The sequence below is a fragment of the Heptranchias perlo genome, chromosome 16 (genome assembly GCF_035084215.1).
Source record: "Heptranchias perlo isolate sHepPer1 chromosome 16, sHepPer1.hap1, whole genome shotgun sequence".
Classification (NCBI taxonomy): Eukaryota; Metazoa; Chordata; class Chondrichthyes; order Hexanchiformes; family Hexanchidae; genus Heptranchias; species Heptranchias perlo.
The window spans coordinates 10,222,117-10,237,262 of NC_090340.1; the positions used below are offsets into that span (position 1 = coordinate 10,222,117).

At 46.7% G+C, this 15,146-nt stretch overlaps 1 protein-coding gene across 3 annotated transcripts in view; it reads left to right on the plus strand.

Annotated features, from left to right (window-relative positions):
• The window catches only part of LOC137333482 (L-fucose kinase), a 319,569-nt gene that overhangs the window by 214,692 nt on the left and 89,731 nt on the right, over positions 1-15,146 (plus strand). For all 3 annotated transcript variants that reach the window (XR_010965901.1, XM_067997639.1, XM_067997640.1), the window contains exon 4: positions 4,176-4,226. Coding sequence is in view for 2 of the 3 variants with exons in the window: in XM_067997639.1 (XP_067853740.1) it covers positions 4,176-4,226 (51 nt within the window). In the remaining variant the exon portion in view is untranslated. The remainder of the gene's footprint in view (positions 1-4,175; positions 4,227-15,146) is intronic.

Here is a 15,146-nt window from a genome sequence, read left to right on the forward strand (position 1 = left end):
CACCCTCTCCAAAGCGATCACATCCTTCCTGTAGTGCGGCGACCAGAACTGCAGACAGTACTCCAGCTGTGGCCTAACCAGTGTTTTATACAGCTCCATCAAAACCTCCTTGTTCTTATATTCTATGCCTCGGCTAATAAAGGCAAGTATCCCATATGCCTTCTTTACCACCTTATCTACCTGTTCCGCCGCCTTCAGGGATCTGTGAACTTGCACACCAAGATCCCTCTGACCCTCTGTCTTGCCTAGGGTCTTCCCATTCATTGTGTATTCCCTTGCCTTGTTAGTCCCTCCAAAGTGCATCACCTCGCACTTTTCCGGGTTAAATTCCATTTGCCACTGTTCCGCCCATCTGACCAACCCATCTATATCGTCCTGCAGACTGAGGCTATCCTCCTCGCTATTTACCACCCTACCAATTTTTGTATCATCAGCGAACTTACTGATCATACCTTTTACATTCATATCCAAGTCGTTAATGTAGACCACAAACAGCAAGGGCCCCAGCACAGATCCCTGTGGTACCCCACTGGCCACAGGCTTCCAGTCACAAAAACAACCTTCGACCATCACCCTCTGCCTTCTGCCACTAAGCCAGTTTTGTATCCAGTTTTGCTGAGCAGTCGCAGCATGGATACAAAATTGGCTAAGTGACAGGAAACAGAGAGTAGTGGTGAAAGGTTGCTTTTCGGACTGGAGGGAGGTGTACAGTGGTATTCCCCAGGGGTCGATGCTGGGATCACTGCTTTTCTTGATATATATTAATGAGTTGGACTTGGGTGTACAGGGCACAATTTCCAAATTTGCAGATGACACAAAACTTGGAAGTGTAGATTCCAGTGAGGAGGATAGTGATAGACTTCAAGAGGAGATAGTCAGGCTGGTGGAATGGGCGGACACATGGCAGATGAAATTTAACGCGGAGACGTGCGAAGTGATACATGTTGGTAGGAAGAATGAGGAGAGGCAATATAAACTAAAGGGCACAATTCTAAAGGGGGCACAGGAACAGAGAGACCTGGGGGTATATGTGCACAAATCGTTGAAGGTGGCAGGGCAGGTTGAGAAAGCGGTTAAAAAAGCATACGGGATCCTGGGCTTTATAAATAGAAGCATAGAGTACAAAAGCAAGGAAGTTATGATGAACACTGGTCCGGCCACAACTGGAGTATTGTGTCCAATTCTGGGCACCGCACTTTAGGAAGGATGTGAAGGCCTTAGAGAGGGTGCAGAAAAGATTTACTAGAATGATCCCAGGGATGAAGGACTTCAGTTATGTGGATAGACTGGAGAAGCTGGGATTGTCCTCCTTAGAGCGGAGAAGATTGAGAAGAGATTTGATAGAGGTGTTTAAAATCATGAGGGGTCTAGGCAGAGTTGATAGAGAGAAACTGTACCCATTGACGGAAGGGTCAATAACCAGAGGACATAGATTTAAGGTGATTGGCAAAAGAACCAAAGGCAACATGAGGGAAAACTTTTTTACACAGCGAGTGGTTATGATCTGAAATGCACTGCCGAAGCGGGTGGTGGAGGCAGATTCAATCATGGCTTTCAAAAGGGAATTGGATAAGTACTTCAAGGGAAAAAATTTTCAGGGCTATGGGGAAAGGGTGGGAGAGTGGGACTAGCTTGGATTGCTCTTGCATAGAGCCGGCACGGGCTCAACGGGCCGAATGGCCTCCTTCTGTGCTGTCACCATTCTATGATTCTATTGCTAGTCTGCCTGTCTGATGTGAAGTCCAGGATGAGTCTTGGAAACTCGATAGAAAGAAAGACTTGCATTTATAAAGCACCTTCCATGACCTCAGTTCGTCCCAAAGCGCTTTACAGCTAATGAAATACTTTTGAAGTGTAGTCACTTGTAATGTGGGAAATGCAGCAGCCAATTTGCACACAACAAGCTCCCACAAACAACAATGTGATAAATGACCAGATAATCTCTTTTTTAGTGATGTTGGTTGGGAGATAAATATTGTCCAGGTCACTGGAGAGAACTCCCCTGCTCTTCTTCAAATAGTGCCATGGGATCTTTTACGTCCAGCTGAAAGGGCAGACGGAGCTTCAATTTAACGTCTCATTGGACAGTGCAGGACTCCCTCGGTACGGCACTGGAACGTCAGCCTAGATTTTGTGCTCAAGTCTGGAGCGGGACTTAGCACTCTTGCCTCTGAGTCAGAAGTGAGTTTATCAACTGAGCCACAGTTGACAGAAAACCATCATTATCTTCAGCTTCTACCAGCATCGACGTGTCCCTGGCTTTGACCCCATCGACTACCTTGGCTGCCACTTCAGGCTAAGTTCAGAGGCTCAGAACCTGGGTGCACTGCCTGACCTCAAGCTCATGTTATAAGACTGCTTATTTCTATCACCAAGGCACCTACTGCCTCCAACCTCATCTCTTCCCCCTCTGTTATTGAAACCCACATACTGTCTGCTGTCTTTTCTCACTGTTGTTTCATTGCACCTTGCCCCCTCAAGAAAAGTTGTTCCTGCGCATACGTTATACTTACATTGTGTCCAACGTACACAGTGCACATGTAGCTCTACTCAGTCCACCTATGGACTCTGTAAAGGCACCATTCCATATAGCATAAGTTATACAGATGGGGATGTTTAAGCTTGATTCCTGGTCTGTGCTGGGTGAACTGAACTCAGCTGAAATGGCAGTGTTAGCTCCAGAACTGACCTTAGTACCCCCGGGCTTGGATAGAGGGTGGGAGTCTGCCAAAGTTTCTATTCCTGATTAGTATCCACTGACACCTGTTGGAAAGTGTGCACGTATGGACATCAGGATTGAGCTGGATTGTGATGTCCCTGCAGTTGAACAGCCTACCAAAACTCACTGTCGAGTCTGATATGTAAAGAATGGCCATTATTTACTCCCTCTGTCTGCAGCTGTACCTGGTGTAAGAGTTTTTATCAATTGTATATTTAACTATAAATATGGGGCACGTGTTTCATTGAAAACTCATTTTAAATCCGTGCAGTACCTATTGCTCCTATAAGTGGTGCTGTGGCAAGCTTTTTCAATGTTGAAAGGGTATTGTATTGTGTGGCACACAATAGCTGCAATTTTAGAGTGAGTGTATATCACCTGTGATCAATCTGTCCACTAGGTACAGTAGTGTACTGAAATAAAAACACAAAATACTGGAAACACTCAGCATCAGTGAAGAGAGAAACAAAGTTAACGTTTCAGGCCAATTTTTTAAAAATCTGGCATATACCAGTAATTGAAATATCTAATGTCCAGATAAGGGTTTAAACAAAGTGAAGATTTTGATATTTCACAATAACATTGATAATAACATTATTAAATTTGTCTGAATTGTCTTTTATAGCTTTCAATGCTTTTATTCAGGTTTTTGCTTCAAGGCCTCAGCTCTCCCAAAAGCCTGGGCTTAGACTTGATATTTTTGTCCAGATCGGTGATTGTGAGCTGAGTTTGGATTGTGCAGTCTGAATATGTTCAGTGTATTTAATTTTCCAGGATGCATCAGTACTGTTCAGTCAGCTGTACTGATGGAATATTTCTCTTTGGTTTCTAACAGTTTCTACACATTAGCTTTTCTTTAAATAATTTTGGAAGAGGGCACATTTGGAGAGCTTTAATGAGATAAAATATATAGTATATAACAGGCTGCCTATGTGTGAGAAAATATATGAGAATGTTCTGATTACACACTTGTTGTAGCTTTTGTTTTGCGTTCTATAAACTTTAGAGGGTGTATTAAGCTGAGTAAGAAAGAGACTGGGGTTAGAGAGAGAGACATCATCATGTTCAACTCGAAAAGCCATCTAATTATCTGACCTGTGTTTTGTTAACAGTTAAAAACGTATTTGCTAATTCCTTACAACTATGAAAAATCAGCCCAGGTTCCCTATTCACTATCCAGTGACCTCCTGCTGGAAACTTCAGTTGTGTAGAGGTCGACTTGAATGTGATGCCCCCCACAGCTGATCCTTGTGTCACTCGCATTCTAGCCTCGCACATGAAGAGTGACAATTTGCACAAGTTTTAGAGAGACACCGATACCCGTGAAACACTGCCTTCAGGAGACACCGATACCCGTGAAACACTGCCTTCAGGAGAGGAGCACATAGGGGGATAACAAAGTTCAGATATGGGTTGCAGCATGTATCCTAAAGAGTGTCTCATCTCTTTGTTTCAGGTTGTCACCTCCGATGTACTGCAGACAGCACGAATACTGATCCTCCACATGGTGAGTCACCAGAGCCCAGCCTTCAACTGATTTGATAACCTTAAGGAGGGAGGTGGGTCACAAAGGGTTGGTGTAGCTCTCACTTTGATTAGAGGCTGGAAGCAGTAATGAACACCAAGAGCCACCTCTCGCTAACGCCCTTTCATTCAGATTTTCTCTGCAGATTTCTGTGAAGGTCGGATATCACAGTTTTCCATTCTCCAGGTTGAACATATTTCTCCAGCGCTAAGTTCTCTCGGTGCCTCCCACAGTTTTGCCTTGTACTTAGTGTGACAGCTCCTTGAGACCTAATGAGCGAGACTGCCTCTGTGCATCTTTCATAGTCTCATAAAGAAAATCTTGCATTTATATAGTGCCTTTCACAACCTCGAAGCGTGCCAAAGCACATCACAGCCAATGTTGCAATGTAGGAAACATGGCAGCCAATTTGTTGGTTGAGGGATAAATATTGGCTATGACACTGGGGAGAACTCCCCTGCTCTTCTTCTAATAGTGCCGTGGGATCTTTTATATCCACCTGAGAGAGTAGATGGGGCCTCAGTTTAATATCTCATCTGAAAGACGGCATCTCCAACAGTGCAGCACTCCCTCAGTACTGGACTGAAATGTCAGCCTGGATTATGTGCTCAAGTCTCTAGAGTGGGACTCGAACCTACAACCTTCTGACTCAGAGGCAAGAGTGCTACCACTGAGCCATGGGTGACACCTCAGGACTGTTCCTGATCCTGTTTCCTAGTTGGCAAATTACAACTCGGTCACGATAGTAAGGAAACGGGCACTTCCCTTGTAGTCTCAGTGGTTGAACACACTGCCTTGCATTATGCTGAACCGTACATAGCAAGAAGATCCCAAGTCTGATCCCTAATTTGTGCTGTTAACTGAGTGGGAGTCGTTGGATGTAGTGGAGTTGACGTCAAGATTTCTGGATCCAGAGTGGGGAACAGTGGGACAGAGGACTCACCATCGCTTTCCATTCAACCCTGCTGTGTGTGTGTGAGAGCACTGGGTGAGAATAGTCTGGGACTTACTGTGATGCCCCAACAGTTAACTATTCTGTTGACACTCACTTTCTGGGTTCAGACTTGAAGAATAGCCATTTGGCTGAGTGATATCAGTTGAGCTGTAAGACTCAAATTCAGGAGAGGAGGGGAGAAATTTGTGAAAAATAAAGAAAAAACAGACTGAAAATAATGGGAAAATAGGCAGATTTTTTGCCAGGCTGGGATATAACAACTGACATACTGACAACATGTCAATATTACACTGTCAAAAGCACAGATCAAGCAGCCTGGATATCTGTGGTCAGAGAAAAGGACTGCAGTGTAATTCAAGACTATCCAGCTAAAGTAAAGGCAGCAAATCATAGCAGGCCAGGACACGAGAGACTGGCCATGCCGTACAAATTTACTTTCAGGATGTATCTGAGTCAGTAGATGTGCTTAATGTGCTTGGTATTATATATCTCAACTTCAGGAAACAGCTTTCACAGGAAACATAGCTGGGAGGAAATTTTAAATTGGATAATAAATCATCTTAACGGGAAGCAGAAAGAAGTCATCTATATTTTTTCAAGATTTTTTATTCCCCAATTTCTCCCCTACTCTTCCTAAAGGTGATGAGGTCTGGGACAGAAAATTGCGCGTAGTATTTGATATTGATCAAGGCAATGTCAGATATTATGAAAACAGCAAACAAGGGACACAGTAAAAACGCTTCTTCACAACACTTGGAATGGAGGCGAAAACCCTGAAATCATTTAGAAAAAAAAAAAGAACTTGCATCTCTATAGTGCCTTTGACAACCTCAGGACATCCCAAAGCGCTTTGTAGAATCATAGAAATTTCCAGCACAAAAGGAGGCCATTCGGCCCATCATGTCTGTGCTGGCCGAAAAAGAGCTATCCAGCCTAATCCCACTTTACAGCTCTTGGTCGGTAGCCTTGTAGGTTACGGCACTTCAAATGCATATTCAAGTACTTTTTAAATGCAACAGGGGTTTCTACCTCTACCACCCTTCCAGGCAGTGAGTTCCAGACCCCCACCACCCTCTGGGTGAAAATATTTCTCCTCAACTCCCCGATAATCCTTCTACCGATTACTTTAAATCCATGCCCCCTGGTTATTGACCTCTTTGCTAAGGGCAATAGGTCCTTCCTTACCATTCTATTTAGGCCCTTCATAATTTTATACACCTCAATTAAATCTCCCCTCAGCCTCCTTTGTTCCAAAGAAAACAACCACAGCCTATCCAATCTTTCCTCATAGCTAAAATTTTCCAGTCTTGGCAACATCCTCATAAATCTGCTCTGTACCCTCTCTAGTGCAATCACATCTTTCCTGTAATGCGGAGACCAGAACTGTACACAGTATTCTAGCTGTGGCTTAACTAGTGTATTATATAGTGCATTATATTCTATTCCTCAGCTAATAAAGGAAAGTATCCCATATGCCTTCTTAACCACCTTATCTACCTGTCCTGCTACCTTCAGGGATCTGTACTCCAAGGTCCCTCTGTTCCTCTACACTTCTCAGTATCCCCCCATTTATTGTGTACTCCCTTGCCTTGTTTTCCCTCCCCAAATGCATTACCTCACACTTCTCCGGGTTAAATTCCATTTGCCACTTTTCTGACCACTTGACCAGTCCATTGATATCTTCCTGTAGTCTATAGCTTTCCTCCTCACTATCAACCACACGGCCAATTTTTGTATCATCTGCAAACTTCTTAATCATGCCCCTTATATTTAAATCTAAATCACTGATATATACCGCCAAAAGCGAGGGACCTAGTACTGAGCCCTGCGGAACCGCACTGGAAACTGCCTTCCAGTCACAAAAACACCCGTTGACCATTACTTCCATCGACTTTGCTTTCTGCCACTGAGCTAATTTTGGATCCAATTTGCCACTTTCCTTTGGATCCCGTGGGCTTTTACTTTTCTGACCAGTCTGCCATGTGGGACCTTGTCAAAAGCCTTGCTAAAATCCACGTAGACTACATCAAATGCGCTGCCCTCATCGACCCTCCTTGTTACCTGTTCAAAAAATTCAGTAAAGTTAGTCAGTCACGACCTTCCCTTAACAAATCCATGCTGACTGTCCTTGATTAATCCGTGCCTTTCTAAATAACGATTAATACAGTCTCTCAGAATTTTTTTCCAATAATTTGCCCACTACCGAGGTTAGGCTGATTGGCCTGTAATTACTCGGTCTATCCCCTTCTCCCTTTTTAAATAACGGTACAATATTAGCAGACCTCCAGTCCTCCGGCACCTTGCCTGTAGCCAGAGAGGATTAGAAAATGATGGTCAGAACCTCCGCTATTTCCTCCCTTGCTTCTCTTAACAGCCTGGGATACATTTCATCCGGGCCTGGCGATTTATCTACTTTCAAAGATGCTAAACCCCTTAATATTTCCTCTCTCACTATGTTTATCCCATCTAATATTTCACACTCCTCCTCCTCAACTACAATGTCTGCGTCTTCCACCTCCACACATAGGTTGCCTTTTTGGTCTCCAATAGGCCCCACTCTTTCCTTAGTTATCCTCTTGCTCTTTATGTATTTATAAAACATCTTTGGATTTTCTTTGATTTTATTGCCAATATTTTTTCATGCCCTCTCTTTGCTTTCCTAATTTCCTTTTTAATCTCACCCCTGCACTTTCTATACTCCTCCAGGCTTTCTGCAGTATTGAGTTTTCGATATCTGACATAAGCTTCCCTTTTTTGCCTTATCTTACTCTGTCTGTTCCTTGACATCCTGGGGGCTCTAGATTTGGGAGCCCCACCCTTTTTCTTTGTGGGAACATATTTACCCTGAACCCTCACTATCTTCTCTTTGAACGCCTCCCACTGCTCTGACACTGATATACCCTTAAGTAGCTGTTTCCAGTCCACTAAATCACATCTCAAAAATTTTCCTTTCCCCAATTGAAAACTTGTACTCCTGTTCTATCTTTGCCCTTTTCCATAACTATTCTAAATCTAACTGAATTCTGATCACTACCACCTAAATGCTCTCCCACTGATACCCCTTCCATCTGCCCAGCTTCATTCCCTAAAATTAAATCCAGAACTGCCCACCCTCTTGTTGGATCAAAAGCAAAATACTGCAGATGCTGGAAATCTAAAATAAAAATAGAAAATGCAGGAAAAGCTGAGCAAGTGAGGCAGCATCTGTGGAGAAAGAAACTGAGTTAACGTTTCAAGTTGAAGACTTTCGTCAGAACTGGAAGATGTTAAAGAGTTAAAGTTTGTAGGCAAGTACAGAGCCAGGGAAAGGGGGGAGGGAGGGGAGGGGAGGAAAGAGCAAAAGGGAAGGTCTGTGATAGGGTGGAGGGCAGGAGTGACTAAATGATAAAAGGCATGATGGTGCAAGGCAAGGAGCATGGTAATGGGACAAGTAAAGAAACAAAAGATGGGTCTAGAGGAGCTGTGAATGGCAACATCAGAACCATTACCAGCACTTGCTGTCCAAAAAAATTGGAGCAGTAATTACGATCTGAAGTTATTTAAATCAATGTTGAGTCCGAAAGGTTGTGAAGTGCCGAAACGAAAGATAAGGTGCTGTTCCCCGAGTTTACGTTGAGCTTCACTGGAACAGTGTAAGAGGCCGAGGTCAGAGTAGGAGTGGGACGGAGAATTAAAATGGCAAGCGACCGGAAGCTCAGGGTCACGCTTGCGGACTGAGCGGAGGTGTTCAGCAAAGTGATCACCCAACCTGCGTTTGGTCTCCCCAGTGCAGAGGAGACCACATCGTGAGCAGCGAATGCAGTAGCCCTTTATAGCCCTCTCTTGTTGGGCTTGCTACGTACTGACTAAAAAAGTTCTCCTGAATGCATTTTAAGAATTCTGCGCCCTTTATACCTTTTACACTGATTCTATCCCAGTTAATATTAGGGTAGTTGAAATCCCCTACAGGCAATGTCGTACGTTTGAAGTGTAATCACTGTTGTAATGTAGGAAACGTTGCAGCCAATTTGGAAACAGCAAGGTCCCACAAACAGCAATGTGATAATGACCAGATAATCTGTTTTAGTGATATAGGTTGAAAGATAAATATTCGATTTAACATCTCTTCTGAAGGACGGCACATCTGACAGTGCAACAATCACTCAGTACTGACCCTCCGACAGCGTAGCGCCTCCTCAGTACTGCCCCTCCGACAGCGCAGCGCTCCCTCAGTACTGACCCTCCGAAAATGCAACACTCTCTCAGTACTGACCCTCCGACAGTGCAGCACTCCCTCAGAACTGACCCTCCGACAGTGCAGCACTCCCTCAGAACTGACCCTTCGATGGTGCAGCGCGCCCTCAGTACTGACCCTCCGACATTATAGAACTCCCTCAGTACTAACCCTCCGACAGTGCAGCACTCCCTCAGTACTGACGCTCCGGTGCAGCGCTCCCTCAGTACTGACCCTCTGACAGTGGAACACTCCCTCAGTACTGTCCCTCTGACAGTGGAGCACTCCCTCAGTACTGACCTTCCAACAGTGGATGGTCTGTTGGACTATAACCTGGTGTTGTAAGATTCCTTACATTTGTCCACCCCAGTCCATCACCGGCATCTTCACATACTGTCCCTCTGACAGTGCAGCATTCCCTCAGTGCTGACCCTCTGACAGTGCAGTACTCCCTCAGTACTGACCCTCCGACAGTGCAGTACTCCCTCAGTACTGACCCTCTGACAGTGCAGCACTCTCTCAGTACTGACCCTCTGACAGTGCAGTACTCCCTCAGTACTGACCCTCTGACAGTGCAGTACTCCCTCAGTACTGACCCTCTGACAGTGCAGCAATCCCTCAGTACTGACCCTCTGACAGTGCAGTACTCCCTCAGTACTGACCCTCTGACAGTGCAGCAATCCCTCAGTACTGACCCTCTGACAGTGCAGTACTCCCTCAGTACTGACCCTCTGACAGTGCAGCAATCCCTCAGTACTGACCCTCTGACAGTGCAGTACTCCCTCAGTACTGACCCTCTGACAGTGCAGTACTCCCTCAGTACTGACCCTCTGACAGTGTAGCAATCCCTCAGTACTGACCCTTTGACAGTGCAGCACTCTCTCAGTACTGACCCTCTGACAGTGCAGTACTCCCTCAGTACTGACCCTCTGACAGTGCAGCAATCCCTCAGTACTGACCCTCTGACAGTGCAGCAATCCCTCAGTACTGACCCTCTGACAGTGCAGTACTCCCTCAGTACTGACCCTCTGAGAGTGCAGTACTCCCTCAGTACTGACCCTCTGAGAGTGCAGTACTCCCTCAGTACTGACCCTCTGACAGTGCAGTACTCCCTCAGTACTGACCCTCTGACAGTGCAGTACTCCCTCAGTACTGACCCTCTGACAGTGCAGCAATCCCTCAGTACTGACCCTCTGACAGTGCAGCAATCCCTCAGTACTGACCCTCTGACAGTGCAGTACTCCCTCAGTACTGACCCTCTGAGAGTGCAGTACTCCCTCAGTACTGACCCTCTGAGAGTGCAGTACTCCCTCAGTACTGACCCTCTGACAGTGCAGTACTCCCTCAGTACTGACCCTCTGAGAGTGCAGTACTCCCTCAGTACTGACCCTCTGACAGTGCAGCAATCCCTCAGTACTGACCCTTTGACAGTGCAGCACTCTCTCAGTACTGCACTAGAGTGCCAACCTAGATCTTTTATTGTACTGGAGTGGGACTTGAAGCCAACCTTGAACCCAATCTTGAACTCAGAGACGAGAGTGACACCACATTTAAGAAAACAATTGGATGTTATGATCCATCCACCTGCATGAGTCAGCACACATGGAACTGTACCCCACTATAAGTCAGCACACATGGAACTGTACCCCAGTATGAGTCAGCACACATGGAACTGTACCCCAGTATGAGTCAGCACACATGGAACTGTACCCCAGTATGAGTCAGCACACATGGAACTGTACCCCAGTATGAGTCAGCGCACATGGAACTGTACCCTGCTATAAGTCAGCACACATGGAACTGTACCCCAGTATGAGTCAGCACACATGGAACTGTACCCCAGTATGAGTCAGCACACATGGAACTGTACCCCAGTATGAGTCAGCGCACATGGAACTGTACCCTGCTATAAGTCAGCACACATGGAACTGTACCCCAGTATGAGTCAGCACACATGGAACTGTACCCCAGTATGAGTCAGCGCACATGGAACTGTACCCCGCTATAAGTCAGCACACATGGAACTGTACCCCAGTATGAGTCAGCACACATGGAACTGTACCCCAGTATGAGTCAGCACACATGGAACTGTACCCCAGTATGAGTCAGCGCACATGGAACTGTACCCTGCTATAAGTCAGCACACATGGAACTATACCCCAGTATGAGTCAGCGCACATGGAACTGTACCCCAGTATGAGTCAGCACGCATGGAACTGTACCCCAGTATGAGTCAGCGCACATGGAATTGTACCCCAGTATGGGTCAGCGCACATGGAACTGTACCCCAGTATGGGTCAGCGCACATGGAATTGTACCCCAGTATGGGTCAGCGCACATGGAATTGTACCCCAGTATGGGTCAGCGCACATGGAATTGTACCCCAGTATGGGTCAGCGCACATGGAATTGTACCCCAGTATGAGTCAGCGCACATGGAATTGTACCCCAGTATGGGTCAGCGCACATGGAATTGTATCCCAGTATGGGTCAGCACACATGGAACTGTACCCCAGTATGGGTCAGCGCACATGGAATTGTACCCCAGTATGGGTCAGCACACATGGAACTGTACCCCAGTATGGGTCAGCGCACATGGAATTGTATCCCAGTATGGGTCAGCACACATGGAACTGTACCCCAGTATGGGTCAGCGCACATGGAATTGTACCCCAGTATGGGTCAGCGCACATGGAATTGTACCCCAGTATGGGTCAGCGCACATGGAATTGTACCCCAGTATGGGTCAGCGCACATGGAACTGTACCCCAGTATGGGTCAGCGCACATGGAATTGTATCCCAGTATGGGTCAGCACACATGGAACTGTACCCCAGTATGGGTCAGCGCACATGGAATTGTACCCCAGTATGGGTCAGCGCACATGGAATTGTATCCCAGTATGGGTCAGCACACATGGAACTGTACCCCAGTATGGGTCAGCGCACATGGAATTGTACCCCAGTATGGGTCAGCGCACATGGAATTGTATCCCAGTATGGGTCAGCACACATGGAACTGTACCCCAGTATGGGTCAGCGCACATGGAATTGTACCCCAGTATGGGTCAGCGCACATGGAATTGTATCCCAGTATGGGTCAGCACACATGGAACTGTACCCCAGTATGGGTCAGCGCACATGGAATTGTACCCCAGTATGGGTCAGCGCACATGGAATTGTATCCCAGTATGGGTCAGCACACATGGAACTGTACCCCAGTATGGGTCAGCGCACATGGAATTGTACCCCAGTATGGGTCAGCGCACATGGAATTGTATCCCAGTATGGGTCAGCACACATGGAACTGTACCCCAGTATGGGTCAGCGCACATGGAATTGTACCCCAGTATGGGTCAGCGCACATGGAATTGTACCCCAGTATGGGTCAGCGCACATGGAATTGTACCCCAGTATGGGTCAGCACACATGGAACTGTACCCCAGTATGGGTCAGCGCACATGGAATTGTACCCCAGTATGGGTCAGCGCACATGGAATTGTACCCCAGTATGGGTCAGCACACATGGAACTGTACCCCAGTATGGGTCAGCGCACATGGAATTGTACCCCAGTATGGGTCAGCACCAGTGGAACCGTACCCAAGTGGAACCTATTTAAAGGCTTTCCTAAGTCCACTGCATTTCCGCCATCTACCATGTCTGTTACATTCTCAAAGAATTCTGAGGTTTGTCAAACACAATTGTCCCTTTTGAAATCGTGCTGGCTGCATCTAACTATTTTCTGTTTATCTAGATATGTGGTAATTTCATCCTTAATCAAAGACTCTAAGATTTTCCCTTCCACAGATGTTAAGCTAACTGGCCTTTAATTACCTGGAACCAATCGCCCTTTTTAAAAGTGGGTACGACACTGGCCACTCTCCAGTCCTCCGGCACACATCCACTAATATTGGCCTCAGTTCCTCTGGAGGAGGGAGGGCAGTGATATCTGCAAGGGTTCCAGTGATCCCTTGCCACAGAATGCACGGCCATAGGTTAAGGCAAGATTGAGGTCGCCTGATTAGCCTGCTGATGGGAGAAAATTGGGGAGAGAAAAGACTTCCAGCTATCAGAGGATATGGCACTTCCAGTCAGTATCAAAAAATTAACACAGAATAAACGCATATATTTCCATAGTAATGTGTACAGGACAGTCACCATGTACAGGAGTGGAAAGTGCTCTTCAGGGACATTTGGTCCAGAATGCAACAATGAAACGCACAGGTCTAAGATGGTTCTGAATGTTGGGGATTGATTGAATGGTACTGTGGGATTTTTTACATTCACCCAAGAGAGCAGAGAGGGCCTCAGTTTAACATCTCATCTGAAAGTCAGCATCTCCCATCAGCATAGCACTCCCGCAGTACTGCACTAAAGTGTCAGCCTGGATTATGTGCTCAATTCTCTGGAGTGGGACTTGAACCCACAACCTTCTGACTCAGAGGCGAGCTTGATACCATTGAGCCATGGCTGACACCAAGATGTAGAGTCCATACAGCCCACTATTGTAAAGTAACACACACACACCTACAGGCTACGTCCATGGATCATTTTTTTAAATTTTTTTTTATTCGTTCACGGGATGTGGGCGTCGCTGGCAAGGCCGGCATTTATTGCCCATCCCTAATTGCCCTCGAGAAGGTGGTGGTGAGCCGCCTTCTTGAACCGCTGCAGTCCGTGTGGTGACGGTTCTCCCACAGTGCTGTTAGGAAGGGAGTTCCAGGATTTTGACCCAGCGACAATGAAGGAACGGCGATATATTTCCAAGTCGGGATGGTGTGTGACTTGGAGGGGAACGTGCAGGTGGTGTTGTTCCCATGCGCCTGCTGCCCTTGTCCTTCTAGGTGGTAGAGGTCGCGGGTTTGGGAGGTGCTGTCGAAGAAGCCTTGGCGAGTTGCTGCAGTGCATCCTGTGGATGGTGCACACTGCAGCCACAGTGCACCGGTGGTGAAGGGAGTGAATGTTTAGGGTGGTGGATGGGGTGCCAATCAAGCAGGCTGCTTTATCTTGGATGGTGTCGAGCTTCTTGAGTGTTGTTGGAGCTGCACTCATCCAGGCAAGTGGAGAGTATTCCATCACACTCCTGACTTGTGCCTTGTAGATGGTGGAAAGGCTTTGGGGAGTCAGGAGGTGAGTCACTCGCCGCAGAATACCCAGCCTCTGACCTGCTCTTGTAGCCACAGTATTTATATGGCTGGTCCAGTTAAGTTTCTGATCAATGGTGACCCCCAGGATGTTGATGGTGGGGGATTCGGCGATGGTAATGCCGTTGAATGTCAAGGGGAGGTGGTTAGACTCTCTCTTGTTGGAGATGGTCATTGCCTGGCACTTATCTGGCGCGAATGTTACTTGCCACTTATGAGCCCAAGCCTGGATGTTGTCCAGGTCTTGCTGCATGCAGGCTCGGACTGCTTCATTATCTGAGGGGTTGCGAATGGAACTGAACACTGTGCAGTCATCAGCGAACATCCCCATTTCTGACCTTATGATGGAGGGAAGGTCATTGATGAAGCAGCTGAAGATGGTTGGGCCTAGGACACTGCCCTGAGGAACTCCTGCAGCAATGCCCTGGGGCTGAGATGATTGGCCTCCAACAACCACTACCATCTTCCTTTGTGCTAGGTATGACTCCAGCCACTGGAGAGTTTTCCCCCTGATTCCCATTGACTTCAATTTTACTAGGGCTCCTTGGTGCCACACTCGGTCAAATGCTGCCTTGATGTCAAGGGCAGTCAC